Here is a 16,066-nt window from a genome sequence, read left to right as displayed (position 1 = left end):
CATGAAGTATTTCGTTTTTCTCTTTTCTTTTTGCATCCTCAAAATTCAATTTTCTCCTCCGTACTTTCTTTTTCTCGCCTTTGCATTGAATAAAACAAAAGAGCATGGACAAATAAAGAAATGTGTACAGAATAATTACACATTAATTAATTAATTAAGGAAAAATCACGAAAAATTCATGGACAGGAAAAACTTTCAAGATTTTGACTGCTCATTTCATTGTTGTAACTTTGATTTACACAAGCCTGTTTCTTTGGTGTCAAAGGGGCAATGAACTCACAGCAAACGCGATATACAATCGGAACTTTACATCGGAAAAAACTACGAGAACAAATCGGAAGGAAATATCGTTTACCTGAGCCTGCTATCTCGACTGTGCTCCTCCCAGCTCAGCTCGCGGCCACATTCCCCACACACGGTGCTGCAACCCTGTTTCGTGCCCTGACTTCTTAGTGTCAGCAAATGCGAAAGATTAGTGCACTTCCGCTGTACAAAAGCATTCTTAACCGTGGATTCAGCAAGGATGCTCTTCGTAGGTGCAGATGAGGCAGTATTTGATACAGCGGGTTTTTGGTCGACTGCAGATTCATTGAGAGGAACTCTCTGCACTTCCTCCCATCCAAATGATTTCCGGTATACTTCCCAAGCCATGTCTTGCTCCTCCTTTGTGAGCTTTTCTTCTTCGTTCTCTTGCAAAAGGGTCTCATGTTCGTGGAAATTTGCGATCCAACTGAAAACAAGGTAGTTCATACGTAAGCGGAGGGAGGGAGGGAGGTATGAGTTGTCAATTGAGGCAGAGTAACAGGCAATTACCGTTACCGACGGATGCTAAAGAAAATAAGAACATAGAACGGGAATGTACCTTGGAGAATGCTTGCCAAGTAAACTTTCCATCAGCTTGTCAGAAAAGCAACTTCCTTGAGAAAGAGGCACTACGTGTTTCGGCAAAATTTCCACTTTACCAGTCACATTGTCGTTCAAGAATACGCTATCTTGGTCAAGCACATGATTCTCATCATCACCAAATTCAAAAAGATGCAACATCTCTTCCTTAGATATTGTCCTATGTACCTGTTGTCGATCAACAACCCTTGCAGCCAGGCCCTCCTTCGTTACCTGACGCTTATAAATTTTTTCTTCCATAGTTCCATGTGCCATCAATCTGTAAGCGAACACTGGCTTTGTTTGGCCGTACCTGAAAATGGAAATAACATATCATTTACAATGTGCCATACCGGAGAATGGAAAGTTGGCTTGGTAAAGGAGGAATATCATCAGGCTTGCAGTCTGGCACATTTGAAGTTGTATGGAAATCCTAAAACAAACCCTCGCTAATGCTATATAGCCCCTAAACTACATTATCAAGGAACATTTACTAAACAAAAACTGAGTTAAGGACTGCAATAGAAAATTGAAACTCACCTCCAAGCACGATATATAGCCTGAAGATCGTATGTTGGATTCCAAGAACCATCAACTATTATTACACGATTAGCAGCATAGAGATTTATCCCTAACGATCCAGCTCTGGTGGAGATTATAACACATTTCACCCTCTTATTCAGGGGATCATTAAATCGTTCCACCAGTCTTTGCCTTTCTGAGCCCTCTGTTCTCCCATCTAGCCTGGAGCAATAAAGAATCTAGTAAAAACGACATAACCCAAATAAAAACTTTTATACAAAAGACACTGCAGCTACATATGCAGGAAATAGAGTAAGAAAAAGGATATATGGTTTGGGGCAACACGGAAGCTGAGAAGAAAAGCTAAGCTGTCTGTCAAACTGTAAATTGTTCTCAGTAATATGTACCAACCTGTACCAATCTTTTCCTTTCTTCCAAAACTTCCCTTTGTTCCCATGTCGAGGTAGCCTTGAAAGATAAAGTTCGATGAGGTCAAGGGTTGGTATGCTCTGGCTAAATACCAATGCCTTATCCCCCACATCAGAACTCATAGCTAGAATGTCAAGCAGGAGTACCATTTTACCACTGTAATCAAGCTCTTTATAGTCATTTTCATGGAGAAGATCATTCCACCAATCCTGAAAAGTGATAAATGGTCACTAGTCAGCATTACGCCCCACGAAAACAACAATAGTAACCCAAACTACAAAGTAAAGCCTTTATTCTTATTAGTTTTCCTACTAAAATACAAAAAAATGGAGCATTTCAAATTAAGCCAAATAGACCGTAAAAGAATTAGTAAAGAAGTGAAAAATGAATACAAGGTTACAAACCAACATTATAGTTTGTTCATATCCATACCTTTCGAAAAATGTCATCTTTTTTTCCTGGCAAAATTTCATTCACATTTTTCTCTGCAAAGCACGATATGTTACCCTTGTTAGATACTTATAAGAACTGCTGCCAAACACGTGAATATACATTCACCCAAATTGACATTGTATATAATACCTCCAAAACCCAAATTATAATCAATGTTTTCGTCACTAGAGCTGTCATCTGCAAGAAAATTCTCAATGGCATCTCCACGTCTCTCATAGTCTTTGTCATCTTTTCTTAGTTGCAAGATCCCAGGATGGTTCCATATCTACTACCAACAAAAAGCTCATATATTACAACTATCACGAAAGACAGAGATAGACACACAATAGACTAGAAGACGATCCTTGTCACTAAATATAATGTCAACAAAGGTTAATGAAACGCTTAGGAGTGGATCCTTTTGTGTAGGACTAGATGCTTTTGCGATCATGCATGCGTGTGTGCGTGAGTGAGTGCATGTTACTAAAAGCCTATAATGAATAATGGAAGTTGAGAACATAACAAGTGTGCTAAGATATACCTGAGCTAAGGCTTGGTAGCCAGCAAAAAAACTTCTCTTCCCTATCTTTTCATTATAATCCTTGTCCTTGGTGAATCCGTGGGCAACAAGAAATCTCTTGTATAATTTCCTCTGTAAGGTTGAAAGTTTCACAGCTATTACAAACACGGTTTTTGGTGGTAAGTCCTTCTTCACCACATTCATGTCCATTCTCTGAACAAATCCTTTCAACTCTTCATAAAGAATATGAGACCGTTGGTTCATGATTTTCACATCATCCACAGTTGAATTAGTATGTTGACCATACTCTATGGGATTTTGAAATCTGCATGCAACAGGAGGCAATTTTAAGATATATGAAAACAACAAAAAGAAATTAGACAGAAAACGGGGTTTAAATGATGAAGTTTTACCGATTCCGAAACTCATGGCTGCTTCCAAGAAAACCTTCCCTTACAAAATCAACCATCTGTAAAAGATTAAAATTTCAAATGAATCAAGGCAGTAGGTAGGTGCGTAAGAAACAGCAAAATGAATAGCTTTCGAGTAACTCACACAGTAATATTCCATGAGATTGTTCTGAAGTGGTGATCCAGTTAATGCTATCCTTCTCTGGCATTTCACTTGTTTTAAGGCATGGGTTACATCAGCCCTGGTATTCTTAATAACATGGGCCTCATCACAAACAAGTATATCCGTTCCATCCTGACAGTTGGAAATGTAACAATAGGAAAGAAGCTTTAAAAAAATTCAATTGGATCGTGCTAAAGTATCGATGTGTGCTAATGACAATATGACATTATTTGTTTAACAGCTTACGAAGTAAGTGATTTCATAACTTACACCAGAGCACCTATGTAACAACTAGACAAGAATAAGATTAATCCTAAACGTTTGGTTTAAGTCCAACAAATTGAAGAAGAAATAATTCACATTGTAATGCATAGTTGAAAAGTATGACATTAAAGACAAATATAGAGGTTAACAATTAACGTCAACCAACCTGCAAGGCATGACAAATTTCTGTAGCTATCTGCCTATCCTTCACATTCTTTCCAAAGGATAAGTTTCTAAAAGCCGAGTAGCCAATTAAAAAAACACCACCCTTCCTTCTCCACTTTGCAAGCAATTCTGCTCTTCTATCCCTGACAAACAAGGGAGAATCATGTCAGCATCTTGGTGTCTCCATCTCCCCAATCGGAGCTATAATGAGCTACAATTAGTCTATGTAATGAATGGAAGACAGCCGTCAAAAGAACAACTTCACTTCGTAATGCCATCATCTTAGGTCATTGGCATTTCTTCAACGATCTATTAGACCAAATGTTTTATAGTGATGAAATTGGAATAAGACAATATAGAAATATTTGACCAAACCTTGACACATCTTCTAGCATGAAGATGCGAAGGGGCTTCAGTTCTGAAGGCCTCCACTTCATGAACTCTTGACGCCAATTGTGCAGCACATTCACAGGGGTGACGATAAGTGCAGTATTTAATCCCAAATCAATACTTCTCATTGCAGTGTACAGAAAAGCTATGACCTGCAAAAGCAATTTGACAAGTTATGCAAAGTATATCAATCAACTACTTAAAAGACCTGCAAAACAATATGAGAAACAGCCTTGCATTTTGCACGATTGCTATTCGACTAGGCTGCAGGGTCATTCCACATGCACTGACACCTATTTCAAAATGAATCCAGCACATCTAAATAAACACTCAAAGTTCTTGGGAAGAGTTTTCAAGAGACAGAATACTACCTGGAAAGTTTTACCAAGGCCCATCATGTGAGCTAGAATGCAACCAAGACCTTTATCCCCAGCCTTCACTTTTCTGACTGACTGTATGATATTCTCCCATATAAATCTCACACCCGTGATCTGTAATAACGAATCAGACCTTTACTTCATGTTACAAGTTGTAACAATGACAAGATAACAGCACTAAATCATTAAAAGTTAATGACACATAAAGCAATAACAGAAGATACTTAGTGCCCTCAGCGAAGGAGGTCAAATTAGATAAACATGTGAAACAACAAAAGGTTTAACAGAACATGACAATGAACTTCAAGTGAAAAAGGTGAGCCGTGGAAATCTTATCAAATGTGTCCTGACATGACTCTGGGTAAACAATATACTGCCGGTTTTTCAATAGCTGAAAATAACAGATAAGAAACTGTCATAACATCAGCTTGACAGTTCCTAATCCAAACATAGCACAAGGGAATTCGTAGAAGAAAATCCAACGAACAAATAGTTAACAGATCAAGCGAACCTGATGAGCCTTCAATTTCGCTGAGATGCTTGGAGGAATTCTAACAGCTTCTTCACCTTTTTCCCTCACAACATTCACTATATAACCAGCTGATGCATCACCCAGCACTTCCGCGCTGGCGCCTTCGGGTAATCTCCCATTACAAGTTGCAAAGCTCTTCATCTTAGATTTGGCAGAAAATTGTACTTGCAAAGACATCAAGCGTTCTTGACGTTCCTACAGAAGAAAAATTTATGAAAAAACTTGTGGTACCAGAACGTCTTGTTTAGATTACAAAATCAGCACTAGATGGTACCTTTTCAATTGCAATTTTCCTTCTGGTTTCTTCTCCTAATTCAGTATCATCAATGATCCTTCGAATTTTCTTCTTTCTCCTCCTCTTAGAACTGACACAAAGACGAAATATGTTCAGAAACACAACAACCTGAGTAAACCGAAAGTATCTAATGCTAAAGAATAAAGTTCACCATTTCCTATTCAATCGCTACATGCCTCAGCAATGAGAGAGAGAGAGAGAGAGAGAGAGAGAGAGAGAGAGAGAGAGAGAGAGAGAGAGAGAGCAGTATACTAAATATACCTTATGGCAACATCTATCTCTGAATCTGAACTATCTGAATCACTATCAGAGCTAGATACTATCAAATCCTGAGAACTTATTGCTTGCTCTAATTGTGATGTCAATGTCTTTAGAAGACTTGGGCAACAGAAACAACATTGCCAGCCAGAGGTCTGGGCATCAGATAAGCATTCCTCTCCAATATTCCTCTTTATACAAGTCGCACAAACCAATGTCTTGCAAGATTTACAATTTACTAGGTCCTTGCTTTGTCCACACCACCCACAATAACACTCGGAGCAATCAGGATCCTGCACACCTTCTTAGGTCAATAAAAGATCTAGCATTTACTTGAAATAAATTAAGTATTAGCATTAAATGATGCAGAAAAAAAATCATGTAACACTATAATTCATTAATATGATAAATAGAGACACAGAATATTTCTAACTGAAAATATCTGTTCATGGCCAATTCATTAAATTACCTGCACTATCATGAAACGTTACACAAAATATTCGAATAAAGATTACAGAAACCATAAAAGTTACTCATCGCCATACCTTCACCTGCATCTTTTTTTCCAATAAGCTTCTGCAATCCGCACAAATAATCACCTTCAGAAGTGGATGTGAGCACACTTCAACAGCATGCTTACTACAAGCAGTGCAGTAGAGCTTATCATTCAGACTCTGTGAAGGGAGACCACCGGTGGCAGCTATGCAGATATTCTCTTCCACATATGACTGGTCCTCGGATTTTATCGCATTGCAGTCTGAATTATCTTTCAGTGGAGTGTCATCATCGCTATCTATAATCACAGTTCGACTCCTCTTATTATCAATGTTTAGCTCCTCATCCTTACTCAGACGCTTAGAGCCTCTTGCTTCACTGGAACTAGTCACCGGAGAAGCACCGTTACTCGTTATGCTTTCTTGGTCAATGTTATTAGCGGTTTCCAGATCTTCATCAATTTTCCCATTTGAGATACTGATAGAAGAGTCAAGCATAGACGAAGACAGGTCCATGTTGCTTCCTATCTCCTGATCAACTACACAAAAATCTTTACTGACAGCATCCTGATTTGATAAAAAATAAAACGATATCAATGAATGTTAAATTTATGGAGAAATGCACAACATATCCATGTCCTGATTCAACTAGACAAAGTTCTTCCTGACAACATCCTAATTAGATAACAGTAAAAACACATCGATATTAATGAATGTTAAATGTATGCCTAAATGTTGGACACATTCATGAATCAAGACTTCTACAGAAAAAGGCCCTGATGAACTTAGAGCTACAAAAAGGGGGGAAAGCAAGACATAACAAATACACTGACACTTAAAACCATCAAAGAGACTGTTGCTTTTTGTTCCTTTATTTGTATTAAAGTACGTCTACTATAATATGACTGCCGGTTCTCTCTTATTAGTTCAATTCCCAACAATTACAAATTGAAATAAAATAAAGCAGGGCTCCATAAATGCAAAGCCATAGGATGTCTTAAATAGAGTTAATTACAAGCACACAAATTGTACTGGTCATGTACTAATTGTCTCAAACTGCAATAGCACAGGGATAAACTCTAAAAAGTTGTATAAACTGCAACTTGAAATTTGAGGAGCGAAATAAAGGGCGATGCAATGATACCTGTTTACGTCTCTTTCGATGTCTCCTCCGTTTCAAACGAATTTGAAGCTTCCGATCAACATTTACATCATCTTCTTCTTTGACCTTTCAATGAAAAAGTACAGAAATACTATCAACTTAAGTAAAACTCAACTGGGTGTTAAAAAGAACATGTGTCTATGTTAAATCTAATAGCAACATAGGATTAATTATCAACTGGTGAAAAAAGTAAATAAACATATTGACATATTCCTATACTAAAAAGGTGAATCAATTTGTGAGCAACATTGTACCCAATAAAAGTTTGCAAGCAACAAGAAGATCGCCATCAGATGATTAGACAGAAAGACATCTAATCAAATACCAGTAACCACAATGTTAGGTCCAATAAGTAAGACCACATAATATTCATGCAAATATTGCATGTTTATACAGAGACTGAAAAACCAACGGAGGGTTTATTAGAGGATTTCTATATGAATGTCTACAACCCCAGACAGTAGTGAAAAAGCTTTAAATATCTCCTGACTAATATGACTTACACTGTTACAGTCCTTTCCACGTTAATTTGTAGTTTTATATAAAAAAACAAATTTTATTTCATCACAAAAGTTACATGCAAACTGAAAACAAAATAAGTAAATGTAGCCAAATTCTTTAGTGTGTAATTGTAACATGAAAATATATTTAAATATGACGTTGGGACAGCACAACCATACCTTCCTATAATTTTTCTTTTGTTCTTCAGTGAGATCCAGTTCTCTTTCGTTTGCAACAGCAGCTGCAACAAATGGATCACCAGAATTGCCATCAATGTCATCAATCTCCTCTACCTCATCGACCCCAGGGAACTTAAGTCCCATCTCAGCAGCTTGCTGTGGCGTACTGGCCAAATAAACAGAAGCCCAGTGCTTACTGCCAAACGAGGCACCACCCGCAGTTGCACCATCAGAAAATAATTTGTTGAAAGAACCCCAGTAATCAACATCAGCTGTCACAGCATCCTTGCTTCCATCTATGGCTAGTTTTTTCTGCAGAAATCCACTAGCACCATCCTCCAATAGTTTACCGTGTCGCCTAAGTCCACAAAAGCAGAATCATGTACCATCAACTTCATACCTTGCAGAATCAATAATGCTAAAAGGAAAGAACTGTACCTTCTCACGGGTCTGTGGGTTTGAAGATACTGCTCCGCATCAGCCCTTGACTCGGTAAATTCTCCAGTCTCTTGAGACCCTACCCAGTGTATCCGTCTTTTCCAAGCTTCAGTGCAGCAACCATTCTGAGCCTGACTTTCAATGCACTTATAAAGGCTCGGTAGCTCAATGCCAGCCCCATCAAGTTGTTCCTATTTACAGAAGCATATAATAAAAGAGGTCAGAAAGTAAAAATACATTTCACTTGTTTATATTATACTATCAAAAAGGCAAAAGAATCACATAAAGAAGGCGGCTACAATCCCTTGGGCAACCTGATTAATTCAAAAGGTGCAATATATTTTACTTGCAACCGTATTTTAATAAACAAAAATAAACAAAGAGATTGCATGGAATGCCCACAATAACAAATGAAAGGTGTGCTAAAATCCCAATCATCTAATCATTTGGAGTTTTCGTCAGTATAAATACAGCACTCAGAACCAAATGAGGGTTGATTAGCCAAATTCGTGTCCAACTTGTATAAGTCACAAGAAGAAGCAAATCCTTCTCTCTCCTGATTTATATTTTCGGTAGAAATTTATTATATCAGATTCAAAATACATGAGAGCCGTAAACAATGCATTAGGAACCAAAGATTTACTCAGGTTGAAGAAAGAAGCAGACCAACAAATGAGCACTCTCAGTCTCAAGTTCATCAAGCTCAGCTTGCCACTCTTCTATCAAAGTATCCATTTCTTCTGCAACAGCTGCTTCCAACTATAGACAAGAAAAAAAATGCATAAGTGATTGATAAAGACAATGTAATCCAGAAGGAAGAATTTGAAGGAAGAAACTAACATCGTCCCCATGAAGAGTTTGTGCCAACTCCTTTCTAACTTCACTCTCCACTTTGGCAAGAGACTCTTTCTCAAGTGCCTCTTGAGCCTCTGCAGCCTATATTGAGCGTCAAACAAAACTAACAAATTAAGCAGCGCGTGCATAAAACATATATAAATATGTGTATCTGTGTAAAGAAAAAATAGATACCTTACTCTCAACCTCCAAAAATTCAGCAATGAGCTCCTCTATTTCTTTATCCGATAATGGTTCCTGCATAACAAAGATCAAATTGTCATACTTTTGGAAATAAAAATAAAAGGCTTCAAGCTTTCCAAATATAGATAATAGCAGTAGAGTGCGACAGCAGTATCTAATTGGTTCGTAGCTTCCTTGAGAAAATAAATTACGGCGAATAAAAAACTATCATGAGTGAGGACTTGCCTCTATATGCGATTTTTCATCTTCTCCGGATATCGCTACTTCATCAACTTCTGAATCATCTATAAAAGAATCACTATCACTGCCACTAGAAGCACTCCCAATATTTTCCACTTGCTCATGGCTTTCCTCCACTTGCTCGCCGTTTTCCTCCATTGGCTCATGGCTTTCCTCCATTTTACTGCCCAACAAGACCAACGCACATAAAACTCAAAAGCAAGCCTCAAAACAAGTACATAGGAAAGCCAAAACAGCTCACTTAATAATTCGTAATGCTGAGTTACTCTCACCCAAAACCGGCCTACTCTCCGGTAAACGAAATTAAAAACAAACCCAAACGATAACATCACCACATAACCAATTTCATAAGTTGAGAACCGGTGCAATTCTAATCCAACTCTCAAATGAAAAACACATAAATCTCCAACAGTCCAGGCAAAAATGGCATATGAGTTCATACCAAAACTTCATCCCTTACTATTTCATTAAATTGATTACCTTTATGGGATAATTGGTTAAAAAGAATCAAAGTTTTCGAGACGATTTTCGATTCAACAAAGTAAAACCCACATTCCTACTTGCATAAAAACCAAAACTTTTCATTTGGGCATACCAAAACACCATATTTCTATCTTCCCCAAATAACCAAACGATCAAAGTTTTGCGCCGTTTCCAGAAACAAGAAGAAGAAGAGGATGATGATGAAGAAGAAGAAGCAAGGAACCTGAAGCAACTTACCGGAAAGGGAAGAAAGCCCACGTAGCTACGGTGACGAGAAAATGCAGAGCCTTCGTGGTCTCTCCTCTCTCTCTCTCTCTCTTCTGTGTGTACAGAGCAGAATATGCCCCGTGTACTATGTAGTACTGTGTCTGATTTTTGAATCTGTTTGAATCGAATTGAACGGAGATGAAAGAAATGGTTGATTTCCCCAAAAAAAAAAAAACGAAAAAAAAAAATTGGAAGAAGGCGGGTGGCTAGTTGTTTTTCTCTTTTGGTCCCCCAAATTTTGTGTAATTTCAAGATCTAGGGTTTTCGATTTTGTGTTTAATGTCTACTGTTGATTCGTGCAAAAGTTTAACAAAACCATTGGAGATGTTTTTAAAGTGAGGATTATTTAATTAATTTGTAATTGTATTGGTAACTTTGAAAAATTAAAAGTCACTACCCTTGAGATTTTTATATATTTTAACTAAAAAAAACACATTAACATCGCACTTACGATAAAATAAAAATTTATGAAACTTATAAAATATGATTAGCCACAATTTTTTTCTAAACACAAAATTAGGTTGAAATAAAATCGTATCTTGATGATCCACGTCAACCTTTACTTTATTAAGCAAGAATTTTATTGTTTTCATAGTTTAAGATTCTAAGTACTTATTGTTTGCTTTAATGATTAGAGCAGACGAATTTATTTTATAACGGAACATCGATTTTTAATAAAATGACGCTCAACTGCTCTAAGATATTGATGAGTGGTGTTAAGTCTTTCAATATCCAAAAAGATTCAATAACCGTAAATTCTTCATTGCTTTTATTCTCAAATTGCCGTCATATACCAACAAACTTCTAATCTACGAGTAATTCTCTTTTTGATAATAAATGAGGTTTTAAGTTTGAGTCTTAAAGTTTACTACTTTAAAGTTTCTTGGTTTTCAATATTTAGTATATAAAGTTTTTTTATCCCAGAGTGGTACATAAAGTTATAATTTTGGAACATTTTCATACATCCTTTAAGGTTGCTGTTAAATTTACCTTTAACTGATGACATGGCATCCACATGAACAATAATTAAGCAATATTAAAAAATAAAATAATAAAAAAAAATCAATAAAAACTAAAAAATTAAAATAAACTTTTCAGCGTCTTCGACACCACCCACTCCATTTCTCTCTCTTTCTCCCTCCCACATCATCCAAGCACGGATTGACGGTGAGTTACTGGACTGAAGGGGTCCCCTCTGAAAAAAGAACTGGCTTTGGCCGAACAACGACGGCTGCTGCTGCAAAGAACCAATACTACTCTGCTGTGTTGGTAGCAGCAAGTTGAATGCAAACCCGCCTGACGACGATGATCCACCGTCGTTACCACCGCTATCTCCACCTCCGCTGTTCCAAGCCATCATTCTTTGGAATCTGTTCATCTCTCACTGCTGCTGGTTGTGGTGATGCTCTGCCCACGCGGCGGAGGACCCATCAAACCCGATCGGGTTTTGGGATCTGGAGAAAAAGGATTGCTCGTTTTGATGGGTCTGAGCGTGGTGCTGGTGCAGGAGAATTGGGTCTTGTAAGGATTAAAGAGAGAGGCGCAGATCTTGGCTCTGGCTGCTGGTTCTGGAGAGTAAATCAGGTGGGTAGAACTGATGAAACTGTATCGTCGACGACGGAGCCTCAGCTGCAGCTGCGACTGCGGAAGCACCCGTTGGGAAAAAGGACTTTATGGTGTCTGCAATGGCGTCCGGGTCGAGCGACGGTGGGAGGAAAGTCGAGTTGCTATTTGGGTTCTGAACAATTTGCTATGTGGGTCTTGCTGGAAACACGGAAAGTTGAAAACTTGGTGGTGATTCTGCTGGGTTTGTTGTTCGATTTCTTCTTCTTCTTCTTGGACAAGATGGGTAAAATTGAGAATTGGGTTTTGGTGGAGATAATGGTGGTGGTGATGAGGATCCAGAGTCAGAGAGAGATGTGGGAGGGAGAGAGAGAGAGAAGTGGAGTGGGTCGAGGCGAAGATGGAGGGGGAAGGGTGGGTGCCACATCATCATCAGTTATTGTTCACGTGCCATCTAGTTATTGTTGACGTGGATGCCACATCATCCGTTAACAATAAATTTAACAATAACCTTAACAAATATATGAAAATGTTCGAATATTATAATTTTATGTACCACTTTAGAATAAAAAAAAATTTCGTGTATCAAATATTAAAAACCAAAAAACAGCAGTAAACTGAGATAAATCTTAAAAAAAAAAAAAAACAAACGTTATATTTATATATAAGTCATACATGCACTATTTTGTGCACCAACCAAAAGCGTTTGCAATATTTTTACAATGTGTCCATCATCCAAGTGAATGGCAATATATTTTCTGTTGAAAAAAACCAAAACAAAAGCTCAAAAAAGAAACTAAATATGGTAAATGTCTGAAATCGGGTCGAAAAGAAGATCCAATTGGACCAATTTAAGCAACCCCGCCCAAATCATAAATGTCTGAAATCGGGTCGAAAAAGAAGATCCAATTGGACCAATTTTAGTCACAGTCATCTTCTTTCTTTGACCAAGACCTGACGAACAAGAGAAAAATGAAGGCAAAAGCCAAAGCAGCTGCTCCTCCCACAAGAATTGCCACCTTTTTCCCACTTCCCCCATTTCCTCCACCTTTGTTTTCTGCAAATAAAAACAATTAATTGGGAACATTAAATTAACAATTAAGTTTATAATTATATATGTATCAAGAGTTTCGTTGTAACGTCATCTCAAGCTAATCGTGCATTTCATGTGAAAAAGGTAGAAATGCATGACAATTTACGTAATTATCTAAGGGGTAATGCTATCTACACACCTACTTCTTACACACCTTCTTAATTGTTAGATGTCGGTTTGAATGAATTAAATAAGATAAATGACAAAAAATTAATGAAAGTATGCGAAAGTTAAAAATGAGTGTATAAATAGCATTATTCTGTTTAAAAATAAAACATTTCCCATCACTTAACACTATGAATGAAGAAATTTAAGATTACTAAGAAATTTTAAAATGACGGAAATTGAAATGACAAGATTTTATTTTCTATAATTTGTGAATTTTCTTGTTTGGTTAACTTAGAAGAACAAAGGAATTGAATACGAAACTTGTTATTTTTAAAATCTTAATCATAGAAATTAGGAAACGACACATATTTACATGGAATTTAAACTTAGGAATTTGAGGTCTCAAATTCCAAGTTTTTTTTTTTCCACGCAAAAATTCTAAAATTTCTATATTTATTAATCCAAACAAGAGAATTGGTGCATATGAATTATAAATTTCCAAATTTATTTTCCTTAACCAAACATAGAGTAAAGAAAATTGTGATTTCCGCACCTTTTTTTTTTTTTTTTTGTCGTTACATTTTTTATTTAATTATTTTCTAGTTTTTGGACTGAATATCAATCATAAAAAAACATTAACAAAAGAAAAACTTTAGGAGAGTATGAAAAATACTACCCAATTAAAAACTTATTAAAATATGAAAAATAATTCTCAAATTCTATCACTTGGATCATGCAAGTGTAAAGGTATTTAACGCTTGCATGATAGCGTGAGTTCAAATTCCGTCGGTGACTACTCTAACATTTAATCTAACAAAATTTATTGTTTGACAACCAAAAAAAAAAAACAAAAAAGAAAAGAAAAGAAAAACTCACTTCGATCATCTGGGTGGTCATCTGCAGGTATCCCATCTGGATGATAACTATAGCTCAAGAAGCACTCCTCCAAATAAATCTGCCCAGAAACAGCACCACCACATTCTTCTTCAGCACTTTGTACCGCCCTACTCACACACTCTCCACACACGCAACCCCCCAAGCCCCCGACACACTGAGCCATAACTTGCACCGCCTCATAACTCGTTTGGCAAAACCCACCACCATCCGCAACCCCGCTCTCCAAGGCAGCAAACGCCGCAGCTCTCATTTTCTCAAACCCTGCCGCCACCCCATTTGCCAAATCCTTCCCACAAGTCTTCTGCATTAATCTATGGCTGGAGGGCTTTGAGTCGACTCCATCGAGCTCGTAGCGCACGTAGCACCCATGCAGCTGAACACGAGCTGAAACCGACTCTTTGCACAAGGTGTTCGATAAGTTACGAAGGGTGTTCACGCAGGTGTGACACTCCTCATTGCTGATGTCCTGCCGGCACTGGAAGAGGCCGGAAATACCCGCCTCGTTGTTGTCTCCGCTGGCTTCGGTGTGCTTATGGAACTTTGATTGGGAGGAGTGTGATGTCAGTTGTTGAAAAAAAGATGAAAGGGTTTGTTGTGGGACTTGCGATTTAGTTGGGAGAGCTGTAAATGTTTGATTTGCACATTTCTTGTATACCAAACTGTTGTAGTCGGAATTAGGGTTTGCAGATGATGCGAGAGAAAGTAGAAGTAGTAGCGATGCAAAACGGAGAAAGGTTGAATCCATTAGGGTTTTAAGATCATTAATTAGGGTTTGAAGACTGTGCAATGAGATTGCATTTTTCAATCTGTTGGTTTTCTTTTTGTGCTTTGGGATATGGGAAGTTGAGATTTAGCGTTTTTTTCCGGCCCACTTCTGTCTAACTTTGGTGAAGACTTGCGACTTTCTTCACCAGAAGGGTTACAAGTTATTCAAATCAGCAGCAAAGAAAAACATATATAGTTAGGTGTCTTGTTGTTGAATTAATCATGTAAAGTTTGCGTAAGTTACATGAACAAAGATAACTTGCTTTGATCAAAGTATACGAGAGTAATTACACATTAAAAGTTCAAATAAGGCATAATGACCCTTTAAAAGTGTCAATAATAATTCTCGTATAATATGAACATGTAAAACAAGAAGTATGAAGCTCTCATACAATATTAATGTTCTTTAGGCAAGAATCACCGGATAACGGTCATACCATCAATCGTATGGTATTACTAAGCTATGTACATGGGGGGATCCATCTTGGGCAAGGTGACATGGGTCAGCTGCCCCTATCAAGCTCAGAAATTCTCTGTGAAAGAGTTAGGTGCTGCCCTTTGGAAGTATAAGATGCTCTTAAAAGCTACCTTTCAACTGCTCGACAAATTGCATTTATGGACACTGACTAGGTAGCTGCTAGCCTCATGCATTTATATGCATTGTTATGGGCATATGTCAATAAGCTCACTGCATAGGTTAGCATGTGTTGGCGTGCTCATAGGTTAGCATATGTTAGCGTGCTCTCTCAAAAACTATTGACATCAGTCGACATAGTCTCTCTGAAGCTCTTGACATATGTTGATAGGTGTACAATATGACTTGGGCAAATGACATTATGCCTACCAAATCTCGATAAAATGCTAATTTGCCTGCTATTTCGTCAAAAAAAATTGCACACTTCGCGCTCTACTTTTACTAACCCCCAAATAATATTTCCATCAATCACTAACAACATACATGTTATAACAAGATGGGATTACAATAAAATAAATACACGTATTATAAATTAATGGCATTAGTGCGATGATCGAACTGTCGTTGGTCCATCATGGTTGAGAGTGGTTGATCAGTTTCCAAATAGTTATGTACTTTCAAGCACTTGTAACTATATGTTTATATATGTAAACTAAATTAACAAAGTTAATAGAATTATTCGGTGTGAGGTCTTAGGAAGCTTCTAATTTACCTTTTAATTTGA

The 16,066-nt window shown here is 37.4% G+C and overlaps 2 protein-coding genes and 1 pseudogene across 2 annotated transcripts; all 3 read right to left on the bottom strand.

Annotated features, from left to right (window-relative positions):
• Nucleotides 1–190: 190 nt before the first annotated feature.
• LOC137721896 (protein CHROMATIN REMODELING 20) lies at nt 191–10,722 on the bottom strand. Its single transcript, XM_068460919.2, has 24 exons — nt 10,412–10,722; nt 9,677–9,854; nt 9,443–9,505; nt 9,254–9,349; nt 9,080–9,172; nt 8,414–8,604; nt 7,976–8,333; nt 7,278–7,361; nt 6,185–6,700; nt 5,643–5,932; nt 5,361–5,451; nt 5,066–5,281; nt 4,549–4,668; nt 4,163–4,329; nt 3,789–3,930; nt 3,341–3,490; nt 3,199–3,254; nt 2,807–3,110; nt 2,416–2,551; nt 2,266–2,318; nt 1,816–2,042; nt 1,423–1,626; nt 863–1,195; nt 191–730 (listed from the first exon to the last, which is right to left on the bottom strand). Exons 2-24 carry the CDS (start codon nt 9,848–9,850, stop codon nt 352–354), a joined length of 4,443 nt encoding a protein of 1,480 aa, XP_068317020.2. The 5' UTR covers nt 9,851–9,854; nt 10,412–10,722; the 3' UTR covers nt 191–351.
• Nucleotides 10,723–11,405: 683 nt separating this feature from the next.
• Nucleotides 11,406–12,878, bottom strand: LOC137722217 (transcription factor TCP4-like; annotated as a pseudogene).
• Nucleotides 12,641–14,923, bottom strand: LOC137721846 (plasmodesmata-located protein 4). Its single transcript, XM_068460872.2, has 2 exons — nt 14,082–14,923; nt 12,641–13,061 (listed from the first exon to the last, which is right to left on the bottom strand). Exons 1-2 carry the CDS (start codon nt 14,845–14,847, stop codon nt 12,925–12,927), a joined length of 903 nt encoding a protein of 300 aa, XP_068316973.1. The 5' UTR covers nt 14,848–14,923; the 3' UTR covers nt 12,641–12,924.
• Between the last annotated feature and the right edge of the window lie 1,143 nt (nt 14,924–16,066).

Source organism: Pyrus communis, chromosome 4, assembly GCF_041283825.1.
Source record: "Pyrus communis isolate YQ-2024b chromosome 4, ASM4128382v1, whole genome shotgun sequence".
Classification (NCBI taxonomy): Eukaryota; Viridiplantae; Streptophyta; class Magnoliopsida; order Rosales; family Rosaceae; genus Pyrus; species Pyrus communis.
This window is presented reverse-complemented; position numbering and strand designations above follow the sequence as displayed.